Source organism: Parasteatoda tepidariorum, chromosome 3, assembly GCF_982258835.1.
Source record: "Parasteatoda tepidariorum strain Cologne lab strain chromosome 3, Ptep-v5.0, whole genome shotgun sequence".
NCBI classification, from domain to species: Eukaryota; Metazoa; Arthropoda; class Arachnida; order Araneae; family Theridiidae; genus Parasteatoda; species Parasteatoda tepidariorum.
This window is the reverse complement of record NC_141757.1, coordinates 38,258,277-38,279,853: the sequence shown is the minus strand read 5'-3', so window position 1 is coordinate 38,279,853 and position 21,577 is coordinate 38,258,277. Positions and strand designations below refer to the sequence as shown.

The 21,577-nt window shown below is 26.8% G+C and overlaps 1 protein-coding gene across 2 annotated transcripts in view; it reads right to left on the bottom strand.

Annotated features, from left to right (window-relative positions):
* Hr3 (nuclear hormone receptor 3 ROR-beta) overlaps positions 1-19,236 on the bottom strand; it is a 108,096-nt gene extending 88,860 nt beyond the window's left edge. The window contains exon 1 of one of the 2 annotated variants that reach the window (XM_043046612.3): positions 18,577-19,236. In XM_043046612.3, coding sequence (XP_042902546.1) covers positions 18,577-18,661 — 85 coding nt within the window. In that variant the 5' untranslated portion in view covers positions 18,662-19,236. Of the gene's footprint in view, positions 1-1,412; positions 1,543-18,576 lie in introns of those variants that run through there. The other variant, XM_043046613.3, reaches the window with a different exon arrangement.
* Positions 19,237-21,577: the final 2,341 nt, after the last annotated feature.

Below are 21,577 nucleotides of genomic sequence, written 5' to 3'. Positions count from 1 at the left end.
AGAAAAAAAAATCAATAAATTAATATATCAAACATAAATGAACAAAAGATTAATTATATTTTTAAGTAGGCAGATTATGAAGCAAAAAATTACTTAAACCATTTAGCTCTTTTTTGGTTTAAATGAATTTTACTTAATATCAAAGAGTAAAAGGTTCGATAATAATGTATTTAACTAGCGTACTTTGTTATTTTTTAAATATTACTTTAAAACAAAAGTAATATTACACTCTAAGACCTATAATTTTTGAGAACTTGATAATGACATAAAATTTTTTTTAAAAGAAAAGTAAAATAAAAATGACAAACCTTGATTGGAAAAAAACGAATTGTGATCGAAAAATAAAAGGATTAGGAATATAAGATTAAAAATGATAATGTTCATTTGTATAACATTAAAAAAAAAGTAAAAATTATTCTTTTCCCGCTTTGATAGAGATGTAAAATACGGTACTAAAATTTAATTCTAAAAATTTAAGAACTATTTGGGAGTTAAAGATATGCTTTTTAAAATAAAAATGAAAAAGTGATAGCCAAATTTCCTTCATATTAATTATTTTCTGAAAGAACCATTAACATTGAACGTAATCATGTTAACTTCAGATTAATTTTAATAAAAACACGAATGATTTTAAGTTCTCATTAAGAGAATTTATAATACTGAAGTAGAAGTTAAACCGGGAAAATATCTACCGTACTTAATTATCTTATTTATAATTTGTCGTTTTATTATTATAATTGTATTTTTAAATTAATTATGTTTTCATTTTTAACAGGCCAAATTAAAAAGTGATAAGAGAATCGTTATACTTCTCACCAAAATTTAAGAAAAACACGATATTTTGACTACCACGATATCATGATTATACTGAAGACATCACTTTGGTTGTTTTTAAAATTGAGTAAAAACTAAAGCATAAATATTTTGTTACACAAATTTTTTCCATTTTCTAATTTTTGACAATGCAATTCGGTGACTGTTTAACTTTTTAAACAATTTTATCGTTTTTTTTTTAAATAACAAAGGCGTGGAGGGTTGGGGGTAGATGACCTCATTAATTTAAATTTTCTATAAGCCCCCTTCTATATTTCAGACAAACAGAATTTTTATTTTATCAATCATTACCGATTTAAATTCATTAAAGGTAAAGACAAGAAAGAGATTCATCTTTTTACAAATGTTAAACAAACTTAAGATTTTTCTTTTAGTGATTGAAATTTAGAAAACTAGTGTGACTGTGTTTTTTAATTATGTAATTGCTAAAAAATTGGACATTCACGCAAAATAATGCCCTCAATTATGAAAATATTAAAACTTTATAATTGAATTTTTGCATTTAACTGTGCTTAAATAAAAAGTAAAACAAAATTAATAAAACTAAAAACAATATTAACATAAAATTATGATACTACCGAAACGCAATTTCCAATGTGCTACGCTCGAATTCATTCACCTCGTTCGATGTTTGACTGGAGAATTTATCGTTAAACAATAATTACAAAATACCGATAAAGTGCACCTGCAAGTTGAAGCATCTGAAATTTTTAACAAATATACAACTCAGAAAGGCTCCTTAATTCTTTCGACGCAAAATGTTGTATCGTTTAGAGATAAAACCCGATAAGAATTTTAAGTTAGATAAATTCTTTTATGTTGTCAAGCCCAGAGTACAATGCACTTCGAACACAGAATTTTTTTTTTATGTATGTTCAGTTACATAGTAGAAAAAAACTATCGTTTTCATTTAACTGTTGATAAAGAAACGATTATACGCCTCTAAATATGTTTCGAATTGTTCTGGAATAGATCGGCAGGAAAAATGCTGTAATTTTAATATAATTTTTAAAGGTTAAAAATATTTTAACGATTATAAATATACATTAGTATGAGTACATAAAATTATACGAATACGTTTATTATTACATATAGATATTATATATACTTTCAACGTTACAAATAAACATAATATATACTTACAACATTACATATACGTTTTGTGATAAGTACATAGTAGAAAAAAACTATCGTTTTCATTTAACTGTTGATAAAGAAACGATTATACGCCTCTAAAAGTGTTTCGAATTGTTCTGGAATAGATCGTCAGCAAAAATGCTTTAATTTTAATATAGTTTTTAAAGGTTAAAAATATTTCAACGATTATAAATATACATTAGTATGAGTACATAAAATTATACGAATACGTTTATTATTACATATAGATATTATTTATACTTTCAACGTTGCATATAAATATAATATATACTTACAACATCGCATATACGTTTTGTGATAATTTTTAAATGTTAAATACATTGGTTTATTGGATTTGCAAGTGTGTGTGCTCAATAATTTAGGCTTATAAACCTTTGTCAAATAGAAGGACAGATAGCACAATACAGAGAAGGACAGCACGAAGATACATCCAGGGTAACAACGGGTTTCGAACCCGCTACCTCCACGCTTTGCACAGCGTTTAGCGGACGATACCACTCTGCCAGGGAGGCTCCAACGCTAAATATACTTAACGTTATAATGTTTGAACGTTAAACATATTATGAATATACTTATATGATTACATATAGATGATATGAGTACATTTATGATTGCATACATGATGTAATATTATAAATATTTTTATGACTATATAGACCTGAAAATTTGAATTTTCAGTTAGCTGCCAGAGGCCAGTAGGCTTTAATAACTTAATAGTCACTTTTTCCTTAAATTTAATGTGTTAGTGACCGATATCGATAGGTTCATTTCGTTTAACAGTCACTTTTTTTTTTTTTTTTGCTTGGATTAATTTATATTTTAAAAAAAATCATAATAGAAATAATCTACGTATATAAAAAGTTAATTCACCAATAAAAATAATATAAATATGTGAAACAATTTAGTTAAACAAACGACCTTTTAAGAAATTTATATAAAAATATTTGGAGAAAAAAAGCGCATTTAATGTATACCTTAGAACTTTGAAATACGTGAATTGTTAAAGAACTCTCCTTCCACATGAATCTTCTTCCTACAAATTGATGAATTCTGAAAAATCAAACTTTAGAACGGAGGCATGGAACAGTTTAAGGAAAATTCTGTTTTCCAGACTCTTTTTCCAGAATGATGTACTTCTATCATTAAACGATTTTTTGAAAAAAAAAAAAAAAAAAAACGACAGGAAAAAGTGACCAGTTGTCCATTCAAGTCGCCACTTTTTTCGTTGACTCGCCACATGGCGAGTAGCAAGTGCTTATTTTCAAATCTATTATTTTTTAATTACTTTTATGAATACACGGGGATATTTTATAAATACTCTTATACATCAGATGTATTTCATGAAAACTTTTATAAACACATATTTTAAGGCTATTCTTATGTTTACATAAAAAGAAAAAAAATTTAATTCATTTATGATAATTTCGATACATTAAATATACTTTTACAATTATAAATAAATGTTTTCATATGATTACACATATATTTCATGAATAGTTTATGTGTATATTTGATAAACATATATATCATGCTTATTTTTATGATTATTGATTATGATTTCAATTTTAATGAATGCTTTAATAATAGCCAAGAAATGAATATTATAATGAGATTAAAAGCATTAACGAGAGAGGAAAAAGAATACGTATTTATTTTATCAGATATCAAGAAAACTGATGCTATTAAATGAGAATAAATAATTGGTACAAATTATCACAGAAATGTTTTCAGCTTGTTAGGAATTAATAGAATTTTTATTCTTAAGAAGAAAAGAAAGAAAAAAATGTAATAAGGCTGATAATTCTTGATTACGACATTGAAATAACATTCTGATTCGAAACTGACAAATCATGCTGATGAAAGGTCTTTTATTTGCCTTCACCTCTGTAGCCTTGTGATTTTAAGCTCAACTCATTACTCAAAGCGATTGAGTAGAGCTGATCAATATATCGTAAAATATCGATAGTTTAACGATAACGATATTTTCAAAAGTATTATCAGGATGCATAGTGAATACCACGTTTCATGAATAGAATCTACGATAATTTCTGACAAAGATAACATTATCAACGGCGATAAATATCGGGTTTCTTTTGACGATTCATACTTATGCAATTTCCCCAGTTCTCCAATTCATATCTATTCATAAAAAGAAATTTAACTTTCTTTTATTAAATATAAATCAAGTCACATTTTCGAATCGTTTGACAGTGCGCTTTTGGATAAAAGAAAACATCATAAATATGTGTTGTCTATTATGCTGCTTATTTGGGAAGCTTATGAAATGCCTATCTGGAAACAATATTAAGAAATATTTCGATGCAAAATTTTTAACTTTGGAAAAAGTGTGACTTTTTACTACACGGTCCTAAAGTCTTCCATCGATGTCTCATACTTAAAAATTTATATAAACTATTAATAATTAATAAAAATATAACTGACTGAAACATGACAAATTATAAAAATTATACGAACAGATTATTTTATTAAAAAAATAATACTAATAATAAATGAGAAAAAAAACTTAACACCGGCACAAAATTTTAACATTTATAACAACTAGGTTTAAAATTTCGGTTTACACTTCAAAACGTCACAGCTTTTATGAAAATTCTACTTGTTCGTTACTTCACTACCACTAGAAAAAAAAAATTTCACATTAACCTGTGGGATAATTATGCATCATAAAATTATTTAAACGTCATGATCATTTCACTTCAAATGTATCATTTTAATTCAAATGTTAATTCATAAAATATCCTACCACGATCATTCATACCATTGGGGTATTTCCAAAACAATATTTCTCAGCGGTAATGAACTAAAACAAAAATTTTTAAAACAAATCGAAATAAAAAAAAAAAAAATCGAATATCGAAACCAAAGAACAGGATCGTTTGTCATCATTAGAATGTCACGGGCGACTTAAAATGTAAGAAGTGGTAAAAACTGAATTCATTTTTATTTATTTAATACGCTCAATTGTTCAATCGAAACTACCACTATGACTTACATTGGAAATTATTCGTATATAATGCTAAAACAATCTCTGCAGACACTTTTAATAATTAAATTGAAAAATTTTAAATAATTTTTAAAAAAAATTAAAAAATGTTTTTAAAAAATCTTCTAATTTTCACTTTTAAAAGATTTTTGCTTTTAATTAGTCATCATATTTTAAGTCGCCCGTAGCATCCCTGTCAATTACAACCGGTTTAAATTAGTTCAATATAGAAGTCGACAAAATTCTTATATATAAATATATTAATACATTTTCTATGCTAACACTATGAAAACAGGCGACTTAAAATATAAGAAGTGGTAGAAAGTCAATTCATTTTTATTTATTTAATATATTCAATTGTTCCATCAAAACTACCACTAGCGTACATTGGAAATTATTCGTATATAATGCTAAAACAATCCCTGTAAACAATTTTAATAATTAACCTTAAAAAAAAGTTTAAAAAATCTTCCAATTTTAACTTTTAAAAGATTTTTACTTTTTATTAGTCACCATTTTTAAAGTCGCCCGTAGCGCCGTAGCATCCCTCTCAAGAGAACCGGTTAAATTAGTTCAATGCAGAAGCCGACAAAATTCTTATATATAAATATTTTCTATGCTACCACTATGAAAACTTTTTCTGAAACTACCCAGATTCCATCGCAGTAAGACTAATGTTAGCGAAAAATCACCGACCTCCAGTCGAAGTTTCCACGTTTGTATTAGACCTTGAAGAAAACTATACCCTAAAGAAGGAGACAACCCCCTAACGGTAGTGCTGGGTAAAAGAGGCGCCAAGCCGGCACCGTAAAGTGGTTCTTCTCTTCCTGGTCTCTCCTCTCCACTCCAACCCACCCCTTCTATCTCCATGGCTTCATCCCTTTGTGTATTCGAATCGCGTTCTGGACGACCCCCGTTGCGCCCTCCCTCTATTCCAGTGTTTATCACGTTCTTTCTTCCTTTCCTTGATATTTCATAGGGACCAAATTTTATTCCCCATGAACAGTAGTATTTTTGAGATGTAATTAATCTTCGATATTGCCTACAGCACACCAGTTATGCTAAAATATTGTTCTGATAAGTTTTTCTCTCTTCTGTGCTCGTCCTTATTGTTCGTGTTGAGTATTAATTGCCGCCAACTGAATCAAAAGTAACGTAGTTTTCGAGAAGTAAATTTGGCGACGGATTTATCACACTTGGCACCATCAACAAAAATAACGAATTGCGATGAGTCCAGTTAACCTAATTTTACCCTTCGCTTCATGTCATTTGATAAACAGTATTCTTGATGGAACGAAGCGTGAAAATAAGGGCTTTATCAAATTTTGTTTTTATTTATTTATTATTATTTTTTTTTAGGAATTTGTAACTAGAATGTATTTTTCTTCTGTCTGGATAAGTTCCTCGGAGAGATTTATACAAATTACGAACGCTGGTGAAATTCAAAACTGATTCAGTGGTATCGTGTCGCTAATTTATTTAACTAGACAGACTGAAAGGGAACAAAAAGTCACCATAAATTAATTTAAAACAAAAGGAGTATTGATTAGTTAAGATAAATAAAAAAAAAATTTTAAAGTAAATGTTGGTGTGAAATTTCTTTTTTTTTTTTTAACTCTTAGTCAAATTAAAGCAAGCAGCGTTTGATTTCTTAACCCCTGAATAATTTACAATAATAATTTTTTTTTTGAAAAAAAAAAAGGAACTTAAATCTCAATAGAGTTGCATGTAAGATTTTATTACTTTTTAAAAAATTTACACTTGGCCCTACAGTTTTCAAAAAGATAAAGACTGATACCGCAATTATCTTGTTTATAAAATTTACCTTCAAGAAAGACGTTATTTAAATTTTATCTATTTATTTTTTTTAACTTAAGTGATAGTTAATACTTGAAACTAGCCAACAAGTCTAAGCCTGATTTTTCAATCACCTTATTTAAAATAAATAAATACCCTCCAGCAAAAGTAACGTATTCACAATATGATAAATTACAATTTCATAGCTGCGAAAGAATTTTGCGTAAAATTTTAGTTTTTCATTTAAATTGGTAGTAAATTTTATTCTACATATATATTTCTCGTCTTTTTAAATTTAGTTTAAAATAATTTTGAGTGCCACTACATATAAATGGATTAATATTTATAAAAGTGCAAAATAGCAAGTAATTTTTGGGCACTGAACAAAATAAAACAGATATTTTTGCGTGTAATTGTATTTCAATTTTCATTTTACTACCAATGGGAAAAAACATTCACAGAAAGACTAAAAGTTGGCAGCTAGACAATCGTATCCACCATTGCAAATAATTAAAATAATGCGACATAGGAAAGTAATATAAACAAATAGTCATAATTAGGTCTGATATAATCTTTAAAAACATTTTACTTGTTTTAAAATATCTGTTTTCGCTCGCTACCACTATATAAAATAAATCGCACGAAACTCAAAAGTTGAAGAGTATGATGACAACAAAATGTTACGATGGTAGCGGAGAATAAAATAAAGAATTTGAATTGAAACCGCTTAATAAAAAGATTACCATATTCTGGAAAAAATTACGAAGTGGTAGACTAAATTCAAGGAAACCGTTTGATCCGAATCTTATTTACCAAAATATCTATATAAATATATAGGAAATAAACTTGGATGTTAAAACTGACCATATGAATTCTTAAAATTAAAGTGAAATTAACACCAATAAAGTTTCCAACAATCGTAATCGTACATTTGTCACCACTTTTTAAAAATTTTTCAAAACTGCGGCCATCATTAATATAAGAAAGATCGCATTAACGCTTGCTTAACAAAATACTCAAACTAAAAACAAACGAAACACGCAATCTATTTTTTTCTGCATAAATTGACTTAAAAACTCAATTGATAGCTAAAAAATTTCACTACACCAAAAATTTAAATTTATCAAGTGTTATTATTTTATTAAAAGAAAAAATAAAGCCAAAACTCTATTTTGTTTCACAATGATTTATTTAAAGCCAAACTTTCTTTTTTCTCCTGAAATTTAAAGGCTAAAGTAGCATCAACATAATTTAGAATTTTATGCACAGGTTAAATACCTTAAATAAAAGCTGTAAACACAGAAAACAAATAGAAGTATTTTTTAATGTAAGAAAACAATTTTTTAAAAAAGATAAAAATTTATATAACAATTATTTAATTATTCAAAATAATCCAAGAAAAGAAGTCTTACGTGTCTATCACAATATTTATAATAGGTTTGGATTTGAAATCTCTAAGCCTACAGTATTGAAACTAAAATGTAACGAACATAAGGAAATATTCAATTTAAGCATATCTATGCAATTAAAATGCTCATAGAGGCACAACTCACATCTCACTTTACTTCTAAAATTAGTTTTAGATTAGTTTTTGAGTTTAAACTAGATTCACCAATTCAGAAGCTATACAATAAATCATGATCTAATGTCTATTCCATGCATTCAGACATGACAGATTTCAAATACACGAGTCGTGTAGATTTGTCCATTTATTAAAAATTTACATTTGTCATATGTAAGTAAAGTGACATATTTTTACTGACATTCGAAATTTTCAATCGGAAATATAGAAAGCAAATTTAGTTATAGCTCGCACGTTTAATTGTTTTGTAAATCTATCTTTAAATTTCTTTTTAAAATGTGTATTATAGGAGAAAAATGGAATTCTATTAACAATTACTTTGATTAATTAAACTGATTTCATTCAAAATTGTCTTTTGTAGCTCTAATTTTAAAACTTTCGTTTTGGGAAAAATCTGGCGATAAAAAAAAAATTAGTAATTAAAGTAAACAAATATTTACTAAATGTGCAAAAATGTAAAAATAAAAGTATGCGCTGAATATTATAATCACTTTGTTATACTTTTATGTTATTCTTATTCTTTTATGTAAATAAATTCCAGAAAAAATTTTGTGTTTTGTTTCATAATCATGTCTAATTTTTACTTTTTTCTACACAAAATTTTTTATAATTTTCCTTTTATATATTTATGCAAAATATTTCAGTATTTTACTATACATTCGTGTGAAAATTTCCTGCACGCAACTGTAATTTTTAAAACCTCAAATACTTGACCAAAACGTAACGCAGTTCACTTAAAGATTTTTAAAAGTAATTTTCAATAAATATCGAACCAGACAATTTTATTCCAAGTAATACTTAGTTACAAATCTAAGCGATCTGAAAACAAAATGCACATAAATAAAACAACTGTCTGCCTCCGTATAACTAATATAATTTTCGAAGGCATAAAATTTAGATGAAAAACAAAAATTCCAACGATTTATCACGAAGCAGTTGACAGAACAACAAAAAAAACTTATTCTTCTTTGCTACAATTGTGAACCGATTAGTCACGAAGGATGGAATTCTGGCCTGACTGATTTTTCTTATTCTGTAAATGTATCTTCCCTGCAAGCATCATTTAGTTAAGGAAAAGCTTTTTTTAACATGGGTTACCCCAGAAATAGAATTACTTTTCCTTCACATCTATATTTACGGCGATGGAAAAAGACTTGATATCGCCAAGATAGGTAGCGCTAATAAATCATCGTAACAGTTCGTTCAGTTTTGATTCGTATTTACGACTCTAAACGGAATCGTTCAGATGGTAATGCGAGAGTTTATATTTTATTGTTCGGTGCGTTGGCGGAAATTGATTTTAAAAGTGTTATGTTAAAACGATGTCGTTTTAGTACTCATTTAATTCACTTCAATTTACAAGCGACTTAAACATTTATTAATAATTCTTTATTTAGCTTAAAGGTAAAGATCCTTATACACCCACGTATAATGAATGATACGACATCAAAATTATTTTATTATTAATTTTCCGAAGACTCCAACTACTACGGATTATCTGTAGATGTAGTAAATTTTTTTCCAAGTGGTAGCGAGGATAATGTTTTTATTTTATTTTAATAAATTTAAAATTAAAAGAATTTGGTCCATTACTAAGCATAAGTAATTTAAACAGATGCATATAAGGGCATACAGAAGAATGCTTCAAAAAAATTCACAATAACCTTATATAGTTAGAGTTTCTGTGTTATTAAAGAAACATGCTCTCTAACTTATATGAATTTTTAAAAGGATTCACAAAATAAAACCAATAAAGAATCGGTTTGCCTCTTTTAATAAGAGGATGCGAGATTAAAGTTTTATAATTAATTAAAAATAATTAAATAACGCTTAGTACCGTATTAGCACCTAGCGCTATCGTTTAAATACGGGTCACCCCTTTTTTTTAAATTATATTTTTTGGAATATTATTTAAAAAGTTGCTGGCATGCAATTTCTGAAGGAAATCTTTTGTGTTTACAACAATGTAAGAAAAAAAATATTTGAAAAAATATATTTTTAAAAAAAGAAAAAGATTAATCTTTTTTAAAAAAAATCTAAATTGTATTTAGTTCTAAAACGAATATTTAGTTGTATTAAATGCAAATGGATTATCACTCTTTAAAAAACTATTTGTTTTCATATCGCTACACTATAATTATAAATACATGTTATCACATTATACAATTACATATTGTACAATATGATAATACATATGATATGATATATCATTACATATATCATACATTATTATCACATATATCATACATTATATCATACATATCATCACATATATCATACATTATTATCACACTCTTATACATTTCCTTTTAATATCATTTAAACTAAAGTTATTAAACCAGCACGCTAACTTAATAGCTAGTAATTAATTAATATGGACTTTATGTAATAAAAAAAAGTTTTATCATTTACATTAAAAAAAGTTAGTTAAATTGATATCCATTAAGACTTCTGATTTATTTATTATTTTCGTTAAATTGTATTCCAAATAATTAGTGTACCACAAAACATATAATTACTAAATTTAAACTAGTTATATTTAAAACATATACGTAAAATATGTAATACTTTAATTTGATTTATTAATTATATTTAAAAGTTAAACAATAAAACAATACGTACTGCAGTTAAATGCAATTATATTTAAAACTTTTACAATAAAAAACAATAATAATAAAACTTATACGATAAAAAAAAAAAATAATGACTAAATTCTTCTCCCGATTTAGTAATTATGATTCTTACAACTCCATCCCAATAAATTACTATACCACGAGACACATAATAATACCTGAATTAGAATTAATTACATAAAAAACCTCTGCAATAAAGAACGTAACTTAATTTGAATTAATTATGCTTAAAACCCGGTGTGAAAGACTTTTAATAGAAAATTAAAAAAAAACATACAGAATTGATTTTATGTAACAGTCTAACGAATTTATGTAACACTGTCGAAATTTTGGAACAGATTGAAGTTAATGTTACTAGGTCAGACGAAGGGAAATAAACTTAAGTAAAAAAAAAAAAAAAAAATTGAAATGGAAAAAAAAATTAAGACGAAGGAAGAAGACCTTACCTAGGCAAGGTGTTTGACCTCTTAGAATAAACCTCTTTGCATCCTTTTCAATGCCATGATGGAAGAAGAAAAAAAAAAGTGGTGCCCCAAAAAAAAGGAGTAAAAAAAAATTCTCCACTGTGAACCTATTTTTTTCTTTAACAAAAAAGTTCTAATACTTTGGGGTGAAGGATTTGAACTTAATATTTTCTTAACCCCGGAAGTCGCTCTTCAGAATAACCCGGTAAGAAGAACCGTAAGAACAGGGTGAAGAAACGGGCGAGAAAATCAGTTTCCAGGTTACAGAAAGAAAAAAAAAAATTTTTTTTATAATATCAATTTCAATTTTTTTCAGTCACACCTCAGTCCTTTTTATTTAAGGCCGCTTACCTCTGATATTCTAAGCCATTTTCAATTTTTAAAATACTGCATAAAAATAAATAGTTACATATTTTGAATGGTTAACGTAATTTTTTGTAAAATTGATTTTTTTTAAAATGGAGTTTAAGCATATTAAAAACTTTTAAATGAAAATAAATTTGTTTCGACTTATTTTAAAGATGACTAGGCGTAGTAGAGGTTAAAGTAGATTAATAAACTTGGGATTTTGCTATATTCTTTTTTAGAAGTATGCATTGTAACGGTAAATAAGTTGAATAATAATACATTTTTTTTAAATGAATTTAGTTGTTACTAATTTTTACTTTTGCAGTGTTTTCATAGTTAAACTGAAAAATAAATTGGGGCATGAAAAGGTATTATGTGTTTCTCCTTAATGCAATGACTCAAAAAGTGGTCGATACTTATAAAATAATTTCTAGTACATAGATGCCAGATCTATGTACTTGTATTATACTTTTATTATCGATATGTAAAATAGAACTATCGTGTGTTCGAAAAATACATAGTTACATTAAATTCCTTTTATTTATTTATTTTTTTAAAACAAACTAGCACAAATAAGTTTTAACATATTTTTTGCGAGGTGCAGACGCAGAAAATAATTTTGACGCTTCAATAGTAACCCATTTTTTGATTTTTTTTAATCAAAAAATCATGAGTTTTGTTAGCTAAAAATTAATTAAAAAATAATATTTACATCTTCTTATGATTTTAAAAAAATTTATTATAAATTTATAATGGCGGGTACAAATATTTTGTTTAAATATTTTAATTGTTAATAATAAAACCATGTTACTACCACTATTTATTAGAAAAAATTATTTATAAATATTGACAAAAAAATGATGAATGCTCGGCATTATTATGAACATTATGGTGAGGCATATTCAATTACTTCGCCTGATTTCTTTTTAAATCAACGGAAGAGCGGGGCGTGTGAGAAAAATAATGATTCCCAAGTGAAAAATAAAGAAGAAATCCACAAAGGACAATTGAATATCTTATCAACTTGTGCAGTGGACTCCCATTCCTTATTATCTCCAACTTATGTAGGAGTAGAATCCAAAACTACCCATCAATTGAAAAGACTTAAGATAATTATAGGAAAAACTTTAACCCATGAAAGATTTCGAAGTGATAAATTGAATGATAAGCTTTACTCAAAGTGAAATGGAAAATTATCAACATTTGTATTCAGCAAGGTAAATGTAAAATAGTAATTTATTCTTTTCAGCTATAAGAGTTCTTTAAATGAAGTATTCAATATTTGTTTCGTCACTGAACAAAAAATATAAAGGCCATTTTAATTTTCATGTTTCAGCTACCACATTAATAACTCATTTGAATTTAAATATTAAAATATAAATTTCTAAATTATAAATATGTTAAGGTATATTAAGGGAGTCGATGGATTTCATAAACGATTTTATTTCAGATTGTTTTATTACAACATTGTTTTGTACAAATAAAAAAATATTTCTAAAAAAAAAACTTAGTAAACTCCCGATAATATGGTATTCAATAACTATCGCATATTCAAAAACTAAAGTAATATTATCGCATTTATTAAGTATCGCTATCGGCAATAATAGTAATATTAATAAATTCCATTTTTATCGCTGTCAATTATGCTCACGATATCGTAATCTACACGATATCTTAGAAATGTATTTTAAAATACCTTTATCGCGACATAAAAAAAATTAAAATAACAATAAAATTATTTTAAATAATGCAAAAAAAACCGCTTTTGTGAAGGCGTTTCATTAAGTTATTATTATTTGTTCAGTTCTTTAATTTATTATTAATTATTGTTAAAACAAATATTAAATTAAATTAATTTCAAAAGCAATAAATTATAATTAAAATTAATAATAATTTATTAAATTTCTAGTCATTTTTTTAATAATTCAATTTATTATTAATTATAATTAAAACTAAAAATAAATTAAATTTAATAAATTTTCAAATTTTATTAATTCTTTAATTTGTTATTTATTAATTAATATTAAAATTAATAATGATTTATTGAATTTTTAATCTTTAAATTATTTATTAATTTATCACTAATAAGTTATTTTTTAAAATTATCGTTCGCATATTAAAGAGATTGAAGCTTGTTTACATAAAAATTGAATAGAAATCCGATACTCAGTGAAAAGGTAGTTCTCCAAAAGAACCCTTTTCACCGTTTCAAATGTTTACCGTTCACTCACCGTGAGAAATAAAAATTGTCGTAAACTTCCGGTAGACGCAAAAACATTTGTAAGTAAATAATATTGGCGCAACTAAAAGTTTCCAGAAGAGAAAGGTAAACTGAAACGAAGGAAATGCTTGTAATATGATTCGTCGTTAGAATGGAATTTCTTTATGGAGCAATTGGCGGGAAAATTTCAACTAGCGGATTAAATCAATTTTTTTTAATATAATATCCTTCTAGTATTTAGAGAGAAAAAATTATTTTTTACTTATTTTTATGAAAACATTCCTGTCTGTATGCATTAAAAGAGTGTTTTAAAGTATTTCTGTTTAAACTGAGTTGCTAAACTAGCTAACTTTTTATTTCAGTCGCAGTTACCACCCTAGAGTATCAAAATTTTAGGTGACTTTTTTTTTCGCTTTCGTTAATTTGACAATTAACAGAGTTTTAAGTTTTATTCGTGTCACTGAATATGATATTTAAGAATAGAAATTAGTTTTTAAAAAGAAGTGGTAGTTAATAGGTATAGTAAAATAATTTTTTGTCTGAGAACGTAGATGTTTTGCAGATCGAATGATATAAATCTGTATTGTTAATATATTGGGTTGACTAAGATTTTTCTGCTTTTCTAAGATAAAATAAATAAAATTGTACAACACTATTTCCTTAAAAAATATCCGATATCTGACAACTTGTACGGTCCAAAATGAATATTTTGTTCAGTGGTATCAAGAAACATTTATGTTTTGATATCTTTCATTGGCAAATAAATTTAAATACAAATTGCTTTCGGTCGATTAGTTAAATGACAACGCATCTATGCATTGGTTAGGCTTAGTTTTTAGAATAATCTTTCTATTTTATTTATTTTAAGTTCATTTAATAAATTTTTTTTGCTACAACAGTACAAGTTTTCAGCTTTGCAATCTTATGATATCCTATCCGATGTACCCGATTGACAAGTGATTGATATCTATATTCTTTTTATTGTGAACATATCTGTCAATTTTTGCACTTTTCGTGTCAGAATTTTTCTGGTGAAGAAAAATAACGAACTGAAACAAGAGAACAAAATTTTTTAAATTTTCGCAGTGCTTAAAAAAACATTGCACAAATTTCTTTAATGTGTATATCAATTACATCATCTTCGTATGAGTTTCATTTAAAATCGAACTTATTAAACTAGGAAACAAACATCAAGCATAAACTTACTATAGCTTAAAAATTCTTCAGAAGAAAAAGAGAAAAAAAGGTTACAGCAGCTGCGTAAAGGATGAGCAAGCGCTACCTTTAAAAACCCGCAAACTACCACTGATTATTTATTCAAAAAAACTCAGCATCAAAAATATGGTATAGATTCAAAAATAAAGTTTTTCGTCAGACTACCAAGTTATAATCTCACTAAACAAAAAATATATACAAATATATGCAAAAACATATGCAAATATATTCGAATATTGAATTATATTACAGTATCGAAGTAACTTAACCTTTTCGGGACGGACAAGTCATAAATGTATTCGTACTAAATTAGAATTAGGATAGTAAAACATAAAAAGCGGTAGCTTAAGTTTGGGCATAGCTAATTTGACAGACTTATTATTGCTTTCACTTTAAATCTAACACATCCAATCCTAGTGTGTTAAAAATGCAACTATAAAATTTTTAATTTGAACTAAGTAGTGGTTTAAATAAAGTAAACTATTATTACTTCGCCCATAAATAAACTGCTATAAAAATAGTTTTGCTACCAGTTTAATCTTTTTTTACCCTGATTATCGACACCCTGAGAATGCATATATGACTCTCCCGTCTGGAAGAGGTTTTAAACCAATAACCTATTGGCGAAATGCCAGTCTTTCTGCTAATAGAGTTTCTAATAGAAAACAATGGAGAAACTATTTAACTGGATTTATATAAATACTCAAACAAATAAATCTATGAAGCAAATCTAAATTGTTACCAGTTTTTGAAATAAATCTTTTTTTAGTGATATAACAGCAAATAATTATTAACTTTTCTCTGCTAAGTTTCCCGTTGAATTTTTATAACATCAAAATTAAGCGAAAACGCTAGCACAAATAGGAATATTTAATAGAGAAAAATTAAAAATTCGTTGCAAGCTCTATTACAGCTAGAAATTATAAGAATCTTGGTTTCAGAATTTGCGAGATAGAATCGCCAACAGGTTGCGATTAGTAAAATTCAACTTCTACAATTATAGTGGTAGCTAACATAAATTAGTGTGCCCATAAATTAAATCGAAATTTCATAATCAATTTCTTCCTGAATACTCATTATTCACTTCGATAAAATAAATGGGTTGAATGCCATATTTTTGGTAGATATGAAGGCGTTTAAATATTTTTATTTATTTCTATGAGACTGTCACGATTGTGATATTTTTAGTACTGAATTGAAATACAAATTAAACTATTTTTTTAAAGTTAAATAAACCTTAATAGGTGACAAATTAATAATTGAAATAAAGAATCCTTTTTTTTTTTTTTTAGAAATATAACAATGTTTAAAAAAATTCTGTTAAAGATTTCCTTTATAATTTAATGAAAATGAAATCACATTAAATAGATTATTTTATACTAAGCGCTGCACATAAACTGTAATTATTTCCAAAAGAAGATGATTTTTGCTAAAAATGATTTTTTTAAGGATAGGAAAATGTTTTCCTCACCTTGCAAACAAGTGAAAACATTTAAAATGCATAATGAAAATACAACTCGCCAACTTAATATTATTCCTTTGATCAGCCAATAATTTTCTATTCTTCCTATAATTGCCAATAATTTCCTAACAACGATTCATAAATTCAATTTGTAAATAAAAGGACAATTACTTCAAGAAATAAATGAATTAAAAGTGATTTTTAAAGAATTTCCAAGGTGGTTAATAAAAGGCTTTAAAAATAAAAACTTGTTTTTTTTTTTTAACCCTTAAAAATTTTTTTAACTCCTATGCAGTTGCGCCCAAACATAATTAACGGGCATAATTAACAAAAGATCTTATATAACATAACGCATTTCGAGTTTTGAATTTTTTAAAATCTCCGTGATTAACTAAGAAGACAGTGGATTTTGGATTGAGCTTTCCTAAGTAAGGGATAAATATTTTACAATTTGCTTATGATTAAAAAAAAAAAAAATCAAGATGCCAGATTCAGGAACAGAGAGGCCCAGCCAAATTTATACCTTGTATGTGAAAGTGGAAAAAATAATAAAGATGACATATTGACTTTTTTTGTTACTATTATTGATTCAATTTTAGTCGGGATAAAGGTAATTTAAATACATTTTGTTCACATTCTCAATGAAAAAAAACTTTTTTTCTTATAACCAAACTTTAAATGTGCAATCAGCAATTTCAAATAGATTTTTTTTTATACAGAGAGGTGGTAAATACCACAATGCAGAAAAAAAAATTATAAATATTTTTAAAAAAATTTGAAAAAACAAAAAAAAATTCTCGTAGCGAGTAAGTACGTTAGTCGCCAGTACTTCATGAAAAATTAGTCAGGATATTCGTCAGTTTGCAAAGGTCAAACCCACAATTTATTTATCAAGCACATAAAAGCTACGATGTTAAGTTATTTACAATGTTTAAATATTCATTTCTCAGTAACATTAAGAGAAATGTAGACAACAGTTTCGCAAACAATGTCTGTAGTACCGACAGTGTCTGTCATTCCGGCGATGTTTACAGTTCACGAGATCAAAGTAGCAATAATCAAATTTAATTGATAAAAAATATGTCGCTTATCCAACTGTTAAAGTAATTATAGATTTTTTTTTAACCCTGATGATAATCGAAACTGTTCAAGTAGACAAAGATCAAGGAAACAAAATGTTTTAATAAATTACCTTTGACTAAAAATATTTATAAAATAAATATCTAGATGAACTGGATTCCTAAAACTGACTTGAAATTCGAGACTATACAATTTACGTAAACCTAATATTTATGTCACCACTTTTTAAATTTTTCTAGATTGTGGGCCACCTGACAATAACGTATGTCCTAAACTTCCCCCGGTATTGTATTGAAGTTTAATACGGGCAGCAAAATTTTTACAAGACTTGTATTTAATAGGAAATATCCAACTTATTCGAAAAATGCTATAAGAATTTTCTGTTTGAGAACTTCGATTAGAAGAAATTTGTAAACTATACGAATGCCGACTTGTTTGTGAAATCTACTCAAATAGTCGTACTAGTTGTAAACTACAAGAACAACTTTGTAAACTATAAGAATGACAACTTATTTGAGAACTACTATAAAAACAAATTTATAAACTGTAAGAGTAGCGACTTATTTGTGAACTACTATCAGAATAACTTTGTGAACTATAAGGACAACTGGTTTGCAAACTACTATAAGAACAACTTGTTTGGGAACTACAATAAGAAGAACTTAAGAGAAATTTGAGAAAACCACGCAAATAAATCGTTCGCTACAGGAACAACTTCGTGAACTATAAGAATAACAAGTTATTTGGGAAGTACTGTAAGAATAATTTTATGACTGACCTTTGATGGATCCAGTGGATGTTTGAGGCTGAGCCACCTCCACCTTCCCGAAGCTGGTAGTACACCAAGACATTTGAAGCACCATTCGAATATTTCCGAGAAATTCACTTTATTTGTTTGTCTTAGATTAGAACACTTTACAAACACCAAACAATGAACCCGCGATGCAAAATCCCAGAGATGATGAGAGGATGCTAAATCGGGATGGTCCACAGGAAACCGTCCTCAAACTTTGTCACTCCAAAGTTTGCGAACTTTATCGTCTTTTACCCTGGCCCCATGCCATTAGAGCAGCCAAGTTTTAATCCAACACAGTACTTGGGATGCCGATAAAACACACGCGGAGGAAAAGAGTATAGATGTTCGATAAAAGCACTGTTTACAAGGAAGGAGTTAGGCTTAAAGGGACGTTGAGCCCGAATGAGAGGCATGCATACAGAATTTTAGGAGAAGTTGAGTATCCTATCCCACCTGTTTCGCTGGTTGTACCGTTATGTGGAGTGGGAAAAAGTCATACAACGAAGTTCGCGAGCAGGCTTAGGGCTGGTTTGCCTTCTCATTTCTCTTGCTTTACTTCCGCTACCGGGTTTGGGTGAAAGAGCGCCAAGATACCGTCGCCAAGCTCTCCTCCCTCTTTTACAGCTACGGAGTTGTTTGTTTACAGTTGCGGGCCATGCTCTTCGATGTCTTTTTTTTTTTATTTCTTTTATTCTTGGTGTGGGGGTTAGGGTGAGGTGAGCGCCGCATTATTTTTTTTCTTTTAAATTGCTAGGGTGGGGGTGTTGCTAGAGTTGCGATTCAGTTGTTGGAACGATTGTTCGAGCTGTGTTATTGTAGCATAAAAATTATGCGTGGATGAAACGTTTTGAAATAATAATGCAAATATTGTTGGAGAATTTAATGTACATTTTATTACAATAGAATAGGATGAAAACCACTCTTTTCATTTTCTATTAATCTTGATTGTTTTTAAAAATATATTTATTAAATTTATTTTAGTTGAAATATAGTAAATAAATAATTTATTTTAAATGAAACATAATATCTTAAATTTGAAAAATAATATATTAAAATAATATTAAATATCTTATAATATTATTTTAACATAAGATATTATTTTAATATTAGATAATATTTTAATGAAATGCTTTTAGGGCCATGATAAAAGTTAAACAAGAATTATTAATGAATTTTAAACAAAGAATTAATTATAAATTTTAAACAAAGAATTAATGATAAATTTTAAGTAAAGAATTAATTATAAATTTTAAGTAAAAATTAATTATACATTTTAAGCAAAGAATTAATAATACATTTTAAACAAAGAATTAATTATGCATTTAAACAAAGAGTTACATATAAATTTTAAACAAAGAATTTATAATAAATTTTGAATTTTAATTATGAATTAATTATGAATTTTATGTAAAGAATTATTCATAAATAAGTCATTCATTGAAAATAGAGCGCTATGTTTCAAATATAATAAGATTTGTTTAACTCTGTATTTTAAAGCGTGATTTTTTTATAATATCTCATTATAGTTATAGTAGTATGTTTTTTCGATGTTAAAACTTTATTGTTACTCTTTTTTTTTAAAATAATAATAATTGTTTTTATCCACTGCTTTCAATTGAATTACAAAATTGAAACTTTTATTATCAATTTTAAAGAGTATACAATTGAACATTCTTCTTTTGAATGTCACCATAGAAAAAGTAATAAAAAATAAATAAACTAAAAATTAAAATCTGATTTTTTATTTCTCATAGTTGCCGAATCATCTGGTTTCGCAGGATATTTTATTGCTATTTTTATTAAAACGGCCAAAAAATGTATACTTTAATATTTTTATATTTGTGTAACAAAGTTGACTCCTTATAATTTTGACCAACACTACTCATGAATTATTTGAGTAAATCTTTAAAAGAGTTATCAATATAAGTGTTTGAATAGTTAAAATAGTTCCTACTTACAACTGTAAAATCAATTTTTTAACTTTTTTTAACTCTTCATACGCTCTAAAGAATCTTACCCAAAGACAACTTACTTAAGTGTAAAAAACAACAGGTAGGCTATTCTACTCGCTTTAAAAAATTTATTATCATAGCATATACATAATTCAACTAAAATATTTATGCTCAACTCGAAGCAAATTAATTTTCGTGTCATATATACACAGAATTGCGAACTTGCTCACATTAAATAATTTAAATGATTTTTACACTTGCTACGCTGATTAAGCATTAGCTTCTGACCAAATTCTTCGCTACATTTTGTATCAATAAGACAGATCAGGTGGTAGCAAGATATATACTATCATGCAACCATTTATGCAGAAAATATGTTTTCTAATGAAAATAACCTACTGTTTATTTAGCAAAATAAAAAAAAAAATTGTGAAAGCTGTAGTTAGGAATTATCTGCTACTTTATAAAATATTTTGCAAAAAAAAGCATAGTAGCTAGCAACTCTGACTATGCATGAACACTTGCCGGCCGATTTATTTTATTTTTTACCACGTTTATATAAACTTGCCTTCGTGTATGTCTGTCCGGGTGGAATTTTGTAATCGATTTTAAACTAACTTCCCGACTAGCTACAAACTTCAAATTTGGCACATAGTTCAGAATTGGATGACAATGCATGAAAATGAAGAGAAAAAAGACATAAAAAGTAAAATAAAATTAAAATTTTAAATAAAAAATTATTTTCGAGTTTGTCTTTTGTTGTCGATTCCATTATTTCAAATTAGGTGTCACGTGAAAAGATTTTTATTGTCGGAGTATTATATCATTGACTGAAAAATCACGTGGTAGGATCCAGTTTTCCTCATTCATTTCCAGATTGTTTTGGTTGTCATCAGCATTGTATCCCTAATTTAAAATGAAAGTTCTATTATTTTAGTAGTGGTCTTGTAGTAGTCTTGACTACTCTTGACTAAGAAAAATAATCTAAATAAAAATATATATTTTTAAAAACCACGTTTTTTGTAGTGAAG